The sequence below is a fragment of the Electrophorus electricus genome, unplaced genomic scaffold (genome assembly GCF_041902795.1).
Source record: "Electrophorus electricus isolate QZ-2024a unplaced genomic scaffold, ASM4190279v1 Scaffold38, whole genome shotgun sequence".
Taxonomy (NCBI): domain Eukaryota; kingdom Metazoa; phylum Chordata; class Actinopteri; order Gymnotiformes; family Gymnotidae; genus Electrophorus; species Electrophorus electricus.
The window spans coordinates 582893-596890 of record NW_027658671.1 but is presented as its reverse complement, the minus strand read 5'-3'; the positions used below and the strand labels follow the sequence as shown (position 1 = coordinate 596890).

At 41.1% G+C, this 13998-nt stretch overlaps 1 protein-coding gene across 1 annotated transcript; it reads left to right on the top strand.

The window, feature by feature from the left end:
• The first annotated feature begins 1063 nt into the window (after window positions 1-1063).
• Window positions 1064-9808, top strand: LOC145655866 (homeodomain-interacting protein kinase 1-like). The gene is made up of 9 exons (XM_081709331.1): window positions 1064-1068; window positions 3690-4041; window positions 4608-4975; window positions 5529-5652; window positions 5940-6044; window positions 6161-6247; window positions 6549-6730; window positions 6941-7020; window positions 9603-9808. The coding sequence occupies exons 1-9, from the start codon at window positions 1064-1066 to the stop codon at window positions 9806-9808; spliced, it is 1509 nt and encodes a 502-aa protein (XP_081565457.1).
• Window positions 9809-13998: the final 4190 nt, after the last annotated feature.

Sequence of the window (13998 nt, the reverse complement as noted above, 5' to 3'; positions counted from 1 at the left end):
TCTTAAAGCTAAAGTCTAACCCATCTTGTCTTGTTGATGTTTTATGTTTCCACATAATTTGCACCTGCACAGCTCCATTGTAACCCTAGTCCGACTCACTAAAGTCCATTCGAAAGAATACTGACGGTGTTCCTTACATACTGGGTGTGCTGTTTTGGTATTCCTGTGAAGATATAAATACTAATCCAGTATGTGAGGGACTTACACATTGACTCCAGCTCCACAAAACATCCCAGTGGAGTTCTGGGGCAACACGACATGACGAGAGTCTCCAAGCAGCCACGCTGTGTTAGAACCTCCGTTAGAAGGATATCTCACAAGCCATACATGGGTAAAAGACCTTCCGCTTGAGCCCACAATTATAATGATTTTTTTTCCCCATGAAAGTGTAGTTGGAAATGTTTCTTACCCAGGGAGCGAATAAGAATATAGGTGACAATGGCAGCCACAAAAATAATACAGCAGATAATGTCTGCACATCTCCTGAACAAAAACAAGAAATATTATTACACATTGCATGATTTAAATTATGTATTAAAGTTATTTAGCTAAGTGAAATGACTTTATAGTCTTAGTCTAGATCTATGGCTTTAGTATAGTTCTTGTATAGCGTTAATAACAGACATTCTGTGATCCATGATGTGTAGAGCTTTAAATGTTTTTTTAAAGTCAGCTGATGTGGAGGAGTAAATCGGAGGTATGGTCTCTGCACGGTGCCGTCGTTACGCTCCAGATCCTCCACTAGAGGAGACAGAAACATCATAGTGGAAATAAAACCAATATAGTCCTCATGATTGGCATATGTGTAGTAGCTTGAGAGTGAAATGTGAGCTAATAATGTTTTTTATAATTCTATTCTCCCTGAAGTAAAGGGACGAGACCATACAAGCTTTCGACTGTGTGTGCCCAATGTCATTATGAACTGCTGGAATGAAGAGAGAGAGAGAGAGAGAGAGAGAGAGTGTGTGTGTGTGTGTGTGTGTGTGTGTGTGTGTGTGTGTGTGTGTGTGTGTGTGTGTGTGTGTGTAGCTTACAGAAGCATAGGAAAAGGGTGTCCACACACATGCTGTACACTAAATAAGCCCTGCGCGATGAAATAAGCTCCCACAATCACCGTCTAAAAAAACAGCAGTAGTAGATATACATGCTGGGCCTTCAGTATTATGAGAGGAACTGCTGTCCAGAATAAATGTGTAAATCATGGTTATTTACAAACAAAGTGACTTTACAATCACTGTCAATAAGCATTTTGGAATCTAAAAAAGAAAGAACCATTTCTTCAGTGTACTGAATATGCTGATGTTTTGTTCTCACACAGAAGCAAGTGTCACCACTTGAGCTTTTCTGAGGTTACAATACGTACAATAACGGGCAACCAGTAATAATGCAGCAGCTGAAGCTGGAAATTGTCAGATGGCAGCCTGATTCTCCCAGAGAAGAAGAAGAAAGCCAGCAGACCTTACAGGGAATGTAGAAAAACCCTCAGAGTTACCTATTAAAGTGTGTTGCCATGTGCCATCATGGTCAGAATGTGATGAAGTGTAGTATGGGTAATATACACATGACTTCACTCTATATTTCTCACCTACAAATCCGACCACTAGCACCTTGCAGGAAAACAGCAGCGTGTCTGTAACACGGTCCAACACCACCACCCTGTGGACAGAGGGACATGGTCAAGGACAACGTGCTAAATATGAGCTAGAACAACCAGACACAAAAATGACTGATCAAAATAGCTAATGTCAACAAATATGTATACAAATTAAAGTCATATTCATATGAATATGTAATGATAAATTCCAACATTTAATATTTTTGCCTTAAAAAATGGAAATGGAAGTAATTTGTTCCACAACAGTAAGATTACATCATTTATATACACACAAACCCAGATTGTGTTTTAGACTAAAATGTAATTCATGATAAGTAGAATCTTTACATTGCAACTCTCTTCTTTACCTTTAAACACATTGAAACAGCGTTTCAAAGCATTGTAATCGCGCTAAACACTGTTTCAGGGCAAGAGATTGTGTTTTAGACTAAAATGTAATGCATTATAAATGGAATCTTTACATTGCTACTCTGTTCTTTACCTTTTAAACATTGAAACAGCATTTTAATCGCCCTAAACACTGTTTTACGGCAAGAGATTGTGTTTTAGACTAAAATGTAATGCATTATAAATGGAATCTTTACATTGCTACTCTGTTCTTTACCTTTTAAACATTGAAACAGCATTTTAATCGCCCTAAACACTGTTTTACGGCAAGAGATTGTGTTTTAGACTAAAATGTAAAGCATTATAAATGGTATCTTTACATTGCTACTCTGTTCTTTACCTTTTAAACATATTGAAACAGCATTGTAATCGCCCTAAACACTGTTTCAGGGCAAGAGATTGTGTTAAAGACTAAAATGTAATGCATTATAAATGGTATCTTTACATTGCTACTCTGTTCTTTACCTTTTAAACACATTGAAACAGCATTGTAATCGCCCAACAACACTGTTTCAGGGTAAGAGATTTTGTTTTAGACTAAAATGTAATGCATTATAAATGGTATCTTTACATTGCTACTTTGTTCTTTACCTTTTAAACACATTGAAACAGCATTGCAATCGCCCTAAACACTGTTTCAAGGCAAGAGTTTGTGTTTTAGACTAAAATGTAATGCATTATAAATGGAATCTTTACATTGCTACTCTGTTCTTTACCTTTTAAACATATTGAAACAGCATTGTAATCGCCCTAAACACTGTTTCAGGGCAAGAGATTGTGTCAAAGACTAAAATGTAATGCATTATAAATGGTATCTTTACATTGCTACTCTGTTCTTTACCTTTTAAATACATTGAAACATTTTTCATCAGCTTACACTAATGGTCTTTGTAATGATGAGCATTAATGATTAGAGGGGGTATCTCCCTCAATTATAGAGCGGATGAACTCTTGTTATGCAATTGATTAATTGACAGAGGTGCTGCAAGTTCAGGAGCCTCTCAGTTGGAAAGGTGTAGGAAATACTGCAGTCAGCAAGGTATCAGCAAGCACTTAGAGTGCCAGAGAGTCTAAGAATAGAAGCTGTTTTTTTCTTGGCCTTCTGTTTTTCAGTGTGGCAGCATCGCTGAAAGGTCAAGATGTTGTTTTAGCACACAGAACCACCTTTGAGTAACGCAAGACAAAGAACTTGTCTTTTCTGAGAAGCGTGTAAAGAGAAAGCAATCACTTGCTAAAGCCTGCCCAAAAAACAATGGCATCGATCAGGGCTCTGCTCTGCTTCAGACAGAAATATTCAAAATTAAAACTAAAACAGCAGTAGATGTTTTAAAAAAAATCAAAGCTCTGTGATTTAGCTAATTTAGCTAATTGATGGTTATTATGGCACATCACATTCAGCCTCAAAGAACAAACAATCTCTCTTGTTCATTTGGTTAGTAGTCCTGTTTTCATCTTTCCATAATGGTATATTCTCTTGCCCTTCAGATTCCTTCAGTGGGATCTCCCACTCCAAGAAGGTTAAATTTGAGAATCCTGCGCGGGGCGGGAGCCCTGGCCCTCGGATTCGGGCGGGGACACCCTGGCCCTCGGATCCGGGGTTCAATTCAATCGATGGCTTACCTGCCATGGTCTTTTCCCCCTCTGGAGCCTCGGACGAGGCTTCGTCGTCGTCTTCCTCCTCTTCCAGCTGGCAGGGCGGAGACGAGGCATTGACCTCGCGGCGTGCTGACGGCTATCAGAAGCGGGGCAGCCTCAAGAGGAAGAGAGAGGAGGCACACAGCAGCAACAGTGTACAGATCCTGGAGGAGCTCTCCTCCCCTGGGTTGTCCAAGCGTGTGGCCAGGGGCAGCGATTGCGAGTACCAACTGGTGCAGAACGAGATCCTCCGCTCCGTCTCCAACAGCTACGAGGTTTTGGAGTCCCTGGGCCGTGGAACCTTTGGCCAGGTCGCCAAGTGCTGGAAGCGGGGCACCAGTGAAGTAGTCGCAATCAAGATCCTGAAAAGTCATCCGTCCTATGCTCGACAGGGCCAGAACGAGGTGGGAAAGTTGTGCCTGCTTTAAATGAGCTATTGATATGGCCTAGAATCAGCTGTAGCCCTGATTCTGTTATTGTTTGTTTCAGTTTTTACAACATATGTTCTGTTGGTGTCAGATGTGCTAACGCACACTGTGGAATTTGTATACAGCCAGGGTAGCACAGAAATACTTGTTTGGCACACTAGTTCTAATTTTCACTAGTTCAGTAGGAACTAGTTCGGATAACACACGGACAGCTTGAAGCTTACTCTAAAAAGAAGATTTAGCTTCAGTTGTGTAAGCCATACCTGTTTGGATGTGCATTAAAAATGTTATTGTTATGAAAGAGCATTAATCTGCATTGTTTGAGTACCAAAAGCAAGTTCATGGGTTCATTTCCAAGGGACCACTTCCATAATTGCATCTCCCAAATCCTGTAGAAGTAAATGGTTGAAGGGAAGTACACAAAGTGCTTGATGCTATTGAAAATAAGTAGGCTATTTGTCAGCAGTATCAAACTTTGAAGCTGTGACCACGTAGCTTCGGCTTAACGCGTATTCCGTCTTCCCTCCTTTGCTCCTCCTCAGGTGAGCATCCTGAGCCGGCTGAGCAGGGAGAACGCCGACGAGTTCAACTTCGTGCGCGCGTACGAGTGCTTCCAGCACAAGAAGCACATATGCCTGGTGTTCGAGATGCTGGGGCAGAGCCTCTACGACTTCCTCAAGCGCAGCAAGTTCAGCCCACTGCTGCTGAAATGCATCCGGCCCGTGCTGCAGCAGGTCGCCAAAGCGCTCATGAAACTGAAGAGCCTGGGCTTGATCCACACCGACCTCAAGCCCGACAACATCATGCTGGTGGACCCCATCAGGCAGCCGTACCGCGTCAAGGTCATCGACTTCGGCTCAGCTAGCCACTTCTCCAAGGCCCCCAGCTACCTGCAGTCCAGATACTACCGGTGAGGGACACGTGCTGAGGCGTGTTAGAAATAAGTGTGCACTTGTTGCACTCGAGTGTGCTTTAGAGTAGAGCTGCATGTTGTGGACAGTTGTAATAACCCTGCTACACATTAAAAGCCTATGATGAGCATTACAGTTAACTGGAGCACGATTGATTTATAAGTGGTTTATTTTTATTGGGTCATGTGAGTGCTGTTATTTAGCAAAAACACCTAATGAACCGTCTTCGGTGTCTGAGATTAGTTAGGATGCGCTGAACTGCAGGCTTTGGTAATATCAGTATTTAGCGAGTCTGTACAAAACCGCTATTACATTGTAGCTACACTGTTAATTAACAGTGTAATATACTGAGTAACGGGTGTTTAACTGCATTGGTACTCTGTATTTACTTAATGCAAAACAGAACATTATTGTAGTGTTGGTGCATTGTAGTGTTGGTTCCATGTTACACTAGAATAGTGGGTGTGTAATGTCTAGGAACACAAACACCCCCCCACGGAATTATCAGCCGAGGCTGATTTCATGATGGCGATCTCTGTGTTTTTGGTCCAGATCGCCTGAGCTCATCCTGGGTCTCCCATTCTGTGAGGCCATCGATATGTGGTCCCTGGGCTGTGTCATTGCTGAGCTGTTCCTGGGCTGGCCCCTGTATCCCGGAGCCTCCGAATATGATCAGGTAAGCACATGGTCCTTTGAGCTGTGCCTTAACGCCCGTACAGCATCAGTGGTGCAGACCTGTAGTGGTTTTGTGGCTGTAGTGATATGTGTGTGTGTGTGTGTGTGTGTGTGTGTGTGTGTTTGTGTGTGTGTAGTTTGACCTTTTAGCTGCTTTGTCGGCCCGCTCATTTTTAGGATTAATATAAATGAGTTTCTATGGCCTGTTTTTTTAGACATGCACTTTGAAAATGAAAGGATTAACTCAAAATAAAGTCATAATCCTTTTGCCGTATGGTGTCTCTGCAGATCCGTTACATCTCCGAGACGCAGGGCCTACCAGCAGAGTGCATGTTGAGCGCAGCGACCAAGACGCACTACTATTTCTACTGCTACCCCCTGTGGAGACTCAAGGTTTGCCTGTCTTCAAATGCCAAATGCCATGTGTTTTTTATAAGGGACGTAACTTAATGACTTCATGTAACTTAATGGTGGAGCTGAATGGTTTGTTTTTTCTTTCCTTTCTCCAGACACCTTCGGAGCATGAGGCGGAGCGTGGCATCAAGTCCAAAGAGACTCGGAAGTACATTTTAAACTGCCTTGACGACATGATGCAGGTTATTTGGGCTTTTGTGCGCGTAACTATACGCATTTCTTTTAGTGTTGCGATGTGAAATTGAAGAACGTGACAAAGGGCTCCCGCAGCTCACATTATAGAGCAGGTAGAACAAGGTGCTAGCTGAAAGGTCGAGCGTTTCTGCTGTCATAATGAGTAGCGCATGTAAGTCGCTCTGGAGAACGGCATCTGCGAAGGGCAGAGCAGTGCGTAGAAATTTGCTGCAGAACTTCGTTCGTATTGGGTGCATTGCCGCCCTCTGCTGGTGAATAATATGACTCACCCATGGGTCTCTCTCGCAGGTCAATATGACCAGTCTGAAAGGCACCGACGTCTTGGCGGAGAAGGCCGACCGGCGGGAGTTCATCGACCTACTAAAGAAGATGCTCACGCTAGACGCTCACAAAAGGATCACGCCAGTGAAGACCGTGAACCACCTGTTTCTGACCATGACCCACCTCCTCCACTTCCCTCAGAGTGCACAGTGAGTTGCTCCAGGCCTTCCAATCTACATGTCAGTGTTTCAAAAACATTTTAAGGAACACCGTGTTAATTTAGAAATCCAAATAGCATCAGAGTTTCTCTGCTAGTACTGTAACCCCCCCCCCCCACCTGTGTGTGTGTGTGTGTGTGTGTGTGTGTGTGTGTGTGTGTGTGTGTGTGTGTGTGTGTGTGTGTGTGTCTCTCGCTGCAGTGTGAAATCTTGCTTGCAGAACATGGAGATCTGCAAGCGGCAGTGCACAGGCTTCGACAGCAGCAAGACCCTGTTTGATGGTAAATCTGATGCCCACTTTGGTGCTTCTTTTAAATGTTACATTAGGGTTGGCTTTTTGTTTGTTTGTTATTCTTCAAGTAGATTTAAAACATCACCAAACTGGCCTCCGATTCCACCTATAAAAGAAGACAAAAATGGTTTCAAATGCAAGTGTTCTACCAAATCATGTTACTGCTCAAATGTGATCCACAAATGGTGAATCAGGTTGTTGCCTAGTATTCGAGTAGCCGATAAAGAGGCCCCTCTACCGTAGTTCAAAACGAAATTCCGTTGAATCCAAACTTCATTGTGTAATTGTTGATCATTGTAGCTGAGGTTTTTGTGTCTCTCGTTCTATAAGACCAACACTATGCTTTCTTCTATGGTTCTTGTATGTGTATTTGTGGAAAATTCAATTCTACTTGTGTTTTTGCAGTACACAGTACTTAAGCAGACCGAGAACTCTTCTTGGTTTTTCAAGGGTTGCGACTTGTGCAATATTCAGCACATTTAAATAAATGTTTCTTTCTTTTCCTAGACGTTTTCCAAACACTTGATTCTTTATGACATTATGAAAATTTCTTTCTTTCCTCGAGTACAAACTCGAGTCCATCATTCATTGGCTGATATGTTACTATCATACATGTATACATGCAGACTCAAGCAAGGAGTTTGTAATGGTGGTACAACTGTGTTCAGGTCATTTGATACTTTTTATTGATAAAGATGTTCTTTTCCAGACTCAGTAGGGTTTTGTTGTTTTGTTTTGTTTTTTGTACCTCTATGAACATTATTGAATAATATGCCTTATAAGGGAATCTCTAATTAAGAGAATCATGTGTTTACATTTGGAATAAATTACATTCTGATAATACCCTAGCACCTGAGTCATACACGTTTTCTTTAATGAAAGGGGTTCAAACCTCTCCTGTACACCAAAGCATCCCAAGCCAAGTCTTGGAGGATTTGTCTGTCAGTCATTAAAATATCAGTTCACAGAAAGATGGATGAAACATGTTTTACTTTGATGAACTTTTTACCTTGGAGTACTTTGTTTAGTGTGAGAAGCTGTAAATGTGTCCAGTCCTTAAAGCATTATTCTGATTTTTCTTGTCCCCTCCATCATTTTCATGCTCTCCTTGTAAGGGCTGTGAAGATGCTCAGCAGAAAATGAGCTGCTCAGCTGCAGAAGAGCACTTCAGCCTACATTTCAAGCCAATTCAAATTTGAACTCCTACACTGTCTTCTCACATCCATTTCTTTTTGAATGTCAGTTAGGACATCAAGATGAATTAAGCACACTAAGCCCAATACTAAGAGACTGGTAGAGTGGATGAGCCACACAGCAGGACACAGCACTATTTTTGCTTCAGCCAGTGCTAACTTGATGCAGTCTTGCTGCTTGGGGATTTTGCAGGCTTTGACTTCTTGGGTGTGTGATGAGGATTTTGCTTAAATTAAACTCCTCATAAACACGTATGACCAACCTGTGCCTATGCTCTACCAGGACCTCATCGCGTACTTCTCTTTCAGTAACTCGGAGCCTGTGTTTTTTTGTTTTGCTATTTCTGACATGATTGGGCAACATTTTCCTTTTAATGTATATGTGGAATCCACAAAAAATATACCCACTTAAGTGTGCTTCAGCATAAATAAGCAGACACTGCAGTTTGGATTATTTCTAGGGAAACAGGAAAATATAGTATCTTTAATTCGCTGCATAACAGTTTACATTAATTATTAATCATTCGTATGTGTTGACAGTTGCAATAAACAGATTAAGAAAACATGCCGTGAAAATGCTGCCGTGTCCGTATTATAACAGAAATAATGCAGCTTCACTGAGCAGATCATCCATAAAACTTGCTCTATATGGATTTTATGAATAGTATGTTAATTTTGTTTAAAAAGACGATGAGGCCTAACGGGAAAGGCTAAAGTGTCAAGTCGGACTTGAATTCAACGACTCAGGTAACATTGGGCTCTCTAGCTAGGTTAGCTAACAGACAAGCTGTCTATTTGAGATGGTTAACTTAGCTAGTTCACACATTACTTATGCACATCTCTTGCGGCAACAGATTCTAATTTTCATGGCGATGGAGCACGTTAGTTAACTTGCAGATTAACTGCCAACTATTTGCTGTAGCTGCAATTAACGTTATTATCTAGCATTGGCTCGCTAACGATCGGATTGCTCTAAAAGAGCTGTGACAGCTGCATGTCAGTCCTCGGTCGCTGAACTGTCTTCATGTCTAAGCACGGATACCTGTCGATAATGGGATCATTTGGGGGAGAATGAAGTGTGAACTAGCTAGGATAATTAGCTACTATGGCTAGGTACCTGTCCGCCAACGATGTGGCAAATTTAAAATACTGCAGTTCTTTCGTATAAAGGGAAGCTTAAAATTGTGTGACATGTGACCTTTTATCTTGGCTGCTGGCTAGCTATTGTAATTAAGTTGAATTTCAGCTTGGACACCTTTATAGTAATTGATGGTTATTATGACACATCACATTCAGCCTCAAAGAACAATCTCTCTCATTCGTTTGGTTAGTGGTCAGTTTTCATCTTTTGCTAAAGTTATATTCTCTTCCCCTTCAGTTTCTTCCAGTGGGATCTCCCTCTCCAAGAAGGTCAAATTTGAGAATCACGCGTCCGGCGGGAGCCCTGGCCCTCGGGTTCGGGCGGGGTCACCCTGGCCCTCGGATTCAGGGTTCAACTTGTTCTATGGTTCACCTGGCCTGGTCTTTTCCACCTCTGTAGGCTGTGACTTGGGTAATATTCAACACATTTTTAAAAATGTTTGACAGTTGCAATCAACAGATTAAGAACACATTTTGCAGGTTAATTACTATAGTGGTTGTGTTTTTTAAAATCTACTTCTATTTTAGCTTTAATTTTGAATAAAGCCCATAACTAGATCTGCATGGCTTGCGGCTATTGTAATCAAGCTGAAATTGAGCAGAGCTAAATTATTTAAATAAAGCGCTTTCAGGGTGATGTGGAAGCAAAACAACATGGAAGATTGTGATTTACATCCGCTTGATTTTCTTGAGCCTTCTTTCTGCAAGATTAAGGGTGGGAAAATCAACAGAGAGTAAGTGATGAATTTAACTAGCTGGCATTAGATAAATCACAGAATTGTGGTTGTGTTTTTTAAAATCTACTTCTGTTTTAGTTTTAATTTTGAATAAAGCCCATAACTAGATCTGCATGGCTTGGGGCTGTTGTAATCAAGTTGAATTTCAGCTTGGACACCAGTATAGTAATTGAAGGTTATTATGGCACATCCCATTCAGCCTCGAAAAACAAACAGTCTCATTTATTTGATTCGTGTTCCTTTTTTCATCTTTCCCGAAAGGTATGGCATCGCAGCTCCAGGCATCCTCTTCCGCTTCAGTTACCTCTAGTGGGCTCGTCTGCTTCAAGAGGGTGAAATTCGAGCGTCATGCGTCTGGCAGGAGCCCTGGCCCTCGGGTTCGGGCGGGGTCGCCCTGGCCCTCGGATTCAGGGTTCAACTTGTTCTATGGTTCACCTGGCCTGGTCTTTTCCACCTCTGTAGGCTGTGAGTGGGTAATATTCAACACATTTTTAAAAAATGTTTGACAGTTGCAATCAACAGATTAAGAACACATTTTGCAGGTTAATTACTATAGCTAGCTACCTATCCACTAACGATGTGGCAAATATAAAATATTGCAGATTTTCCATATAAAGGGCAGGTTAAAATTTGTGACCTTGTATTTGATCTTGTCTACTGGCTAGCTAATAACACGTGCACTTGGACTTTCCACTTTTAGATGCTACACCTGCCTGTTATTATTACCTTACTGCCAAGTCATGAAGAATCCATAGAGTAGTAAATTGATATTCTGTGGGAATCTTCTCATACCTGTCGATACAGCACAGCTAGATTATTTAAATAAAGCGCTTTCAGGGTGATGTGGAGGCAAAACAACATGGATGATTGTGATTTACATCCGCTTGATTTTCTTGAGCCTTCTTTCTGCAAGATTAAGGGTGGGAAAATCAACAGAGAATAAGTTATGAAGTTAACTAGCTGGCATTAGATAAATCACAGAATTGTGGTTGTGTTTTTTAAAATCTACTTCTGTTTTAGTTTTAATTTTGAATAAAGCCCATAACTAGATCTGCATGGCTTGCGGCTGTTGTAATCAAGTTGAATTTCAGCTTGGACACCAATATAGTAATTGAAGGTTATTATGGCACATCCCATTCAGCCTCGAAGAACAAACAGTCTCATTTATTTGATTCGTGTTCCTTTTTTCATCTTTCCCTAAAGGTATGGCATCGCAGCTCCAGGCATCCTCTTCCGCTTTCAATTAACTCTAGTTAATTGCTTCAAGAAGATCAAATTCGAGCGTCATGCGTCTGGCGGGAGCCCTGGCCCTCGGATTCGGGTGGGGACACCCTGGCCCTCGGATTCGGGGTCCAATTCAACCTATGGCTCACCTGGCCTGGTCTTTTCCACCTCTGGAGGCTCTGAGATGTGCAACATTCAATACATTTAAATAAATGTTTCATTCACATTATGGAAATTTCTTATTTCCTGTAGTATCTTCAACGGTTCAGTTTTGCCAGCATGCTCTATGTACCTCTTTGAACATAATTGAATAATATGCCTTGCAAGGGACTATTTTAATTAAAAGAATTAAGATAATCATGTGTCATACACGTTTTCTTTAATAAACGGTTGGTGGTGCTGTGCCAGTTTCACTAATTACTTAAATCACTCAGGCCATAGTTTAGTTAATGCTGTGTCCGTATTTGTTCTGTTAGTACAAGGTTGAAGCTGCTGTAAATGATTTTGAAGTTATCAACTTCTGCTGTACCACTGAAGGAGTCCACCCCCTCCCTTTAGAGCATCTGTTTTTTTAATGGATATAAATCTGGAAAATTACAGACTTGACAGATTAAAAAGCTAACAACAAAAAAAATAATCAGAGATGACTTTTATAAGCCGTCACCTTAAAAAGGCACATTTAAAGAGTGGATCCAGTGCTCCAGCTTGCATGGAGTAGGCTGGAACATGTTCCTAATTAGGAACCACAACATGGCTGCTTAGGAAATCTGAATGCCAGACAGACAAAAACAAGGGCTTCAAACCTTTCCTGTAACACCAAAGCAACGCAAGCCAAGTCTTAGAGGATTTGTCTGTCAGTCATCAGCTATGGCTGTGTCACCTGACTGAGAAACACCTGGGTTACCTCTGACCCATGGGGTGGTAAATGGTCTACCAAAAACGACCTCAAATAGTGACAATTTGGTGGTGGCACTGGGCATCATTCTGATCTCACACAACACTGCTGGCAGTAGATTGAGGTAATAAAAGCAATATGGGCATCCGGTGATATGGAAGAGGATCGCCTTTTAAATAAAATGCAAGTAGCTCAGGTTGAACATAATGGTACCAAGAACCGGTTGGTGTAAGTATTGAATATTAATATGCATACATTGAATAATGTATGGTTTGGAGAACAATAGTGGAACCTGAACAAGTATTATTAAAAAATTAAATTGTGTATTGAGTGTTTTAAAGTGTGTATTGAGTTAACAGTCTTGAACTTAGGAAGACCTAGGAAGGACAAGATCTATCCATTTATTTCCTGTTTTCCATCATGGCCTTTGTTTCAATGTATAATTCATTTTGTCAACAATGCCAGATGACTGAGGATGGTAAGGGATGTGAAACTTCCAGTCAATAGTTAGGTAGGTGCATAGTTTCTGAGTTACCATAGAAATGAAACAGGGTCCCTGATCTGAATCTATTACCCGAGGCGCACCGTACCTCGGTATTATCTCCTTGGCTAGGATTTTAACCACAGCGCGGGCATCTTCCTTAGAACAAGGAAACGCCTCAGTCCACTTGGAAAACCTGTCTAGAATCACTAGCAAATACTTCAACTGACCACAAGGTGGCAGGTGCGTTTTGTCTAGCTGTAGATACTGAGAGGGATCTGCTCTAGTAGAAAGTGCCATTATTGTTGGTGATTTCAATATTCACTTTGATAGTGCCCAACACCCTCTGAACTTGGCCTTTAGTTCTATATTAGAATCAATTGGTTTCAATGTACAAAGAGAACCCACACACTCTGGTGGACATACTTACCCTGCTCTCATATTGACTGACTAAATTAGTACTTATTGTAGGGTATTGTTTATTACAATGATGTTGATTAACAAACTCTATCACTTATTGTTTATTGCACTTATCATTGTTTAAGATAGACCTTATGTGTTTTGTACTTCTAGGTATCAGCATTGATCCCAGTATTCTACAGTATTCTAGTTCACTGGTATGTTGGACTCTAACCTACTGTACTGTACTAGGATATATTCTATGAGTAAATGACAAAGCACTTTTGTAAGTCGCTCTGGATAACAGCGTACTGCTAAATGCTGTAAATGTAAATGTAAACATACGCTTGACTTAGTACTGCCATACGGTGTAGACATGGAGAAGGTAGTTATACTACCCCAGTCAGGTGCCATCTCAGGCCATTCCCTAATTTCATTTAAACTATGCATGAGCCACACTATAGTAACCTCGCCTCGCTATCATACCAGACACACGATCACATCGTCCACTGCACCTGGATTTATTGGGAATCTCCCAGACTAATAATTTGCGCCTAGGATTCCCTCAAACCCAACGGAACTTGATCAAATTACTGAATGCTTAGAATCAGTATTCTGCTGTGCACCTAATGATGTTGCTCCATTTAAGAATAAAAAAATTAGCTACAAAAATGTAGTACCTTGGTATAATGATCTCATTCGCAATTTAAAACAAAACACTCAAAGAATAGAACATAAATGGCACCGCACTAAGCCCGTAGTCTTCCAGCTTGCATGGAAGGAGAGCCTACTCACCTATAGAAAAACACTTATTACTGCTCGAACATCTTATCTCTTGAGCCCAATAGAAAATAACAAAAATAATCCTAGATTTCTTTTTAGTATCTGTACAGTCAGG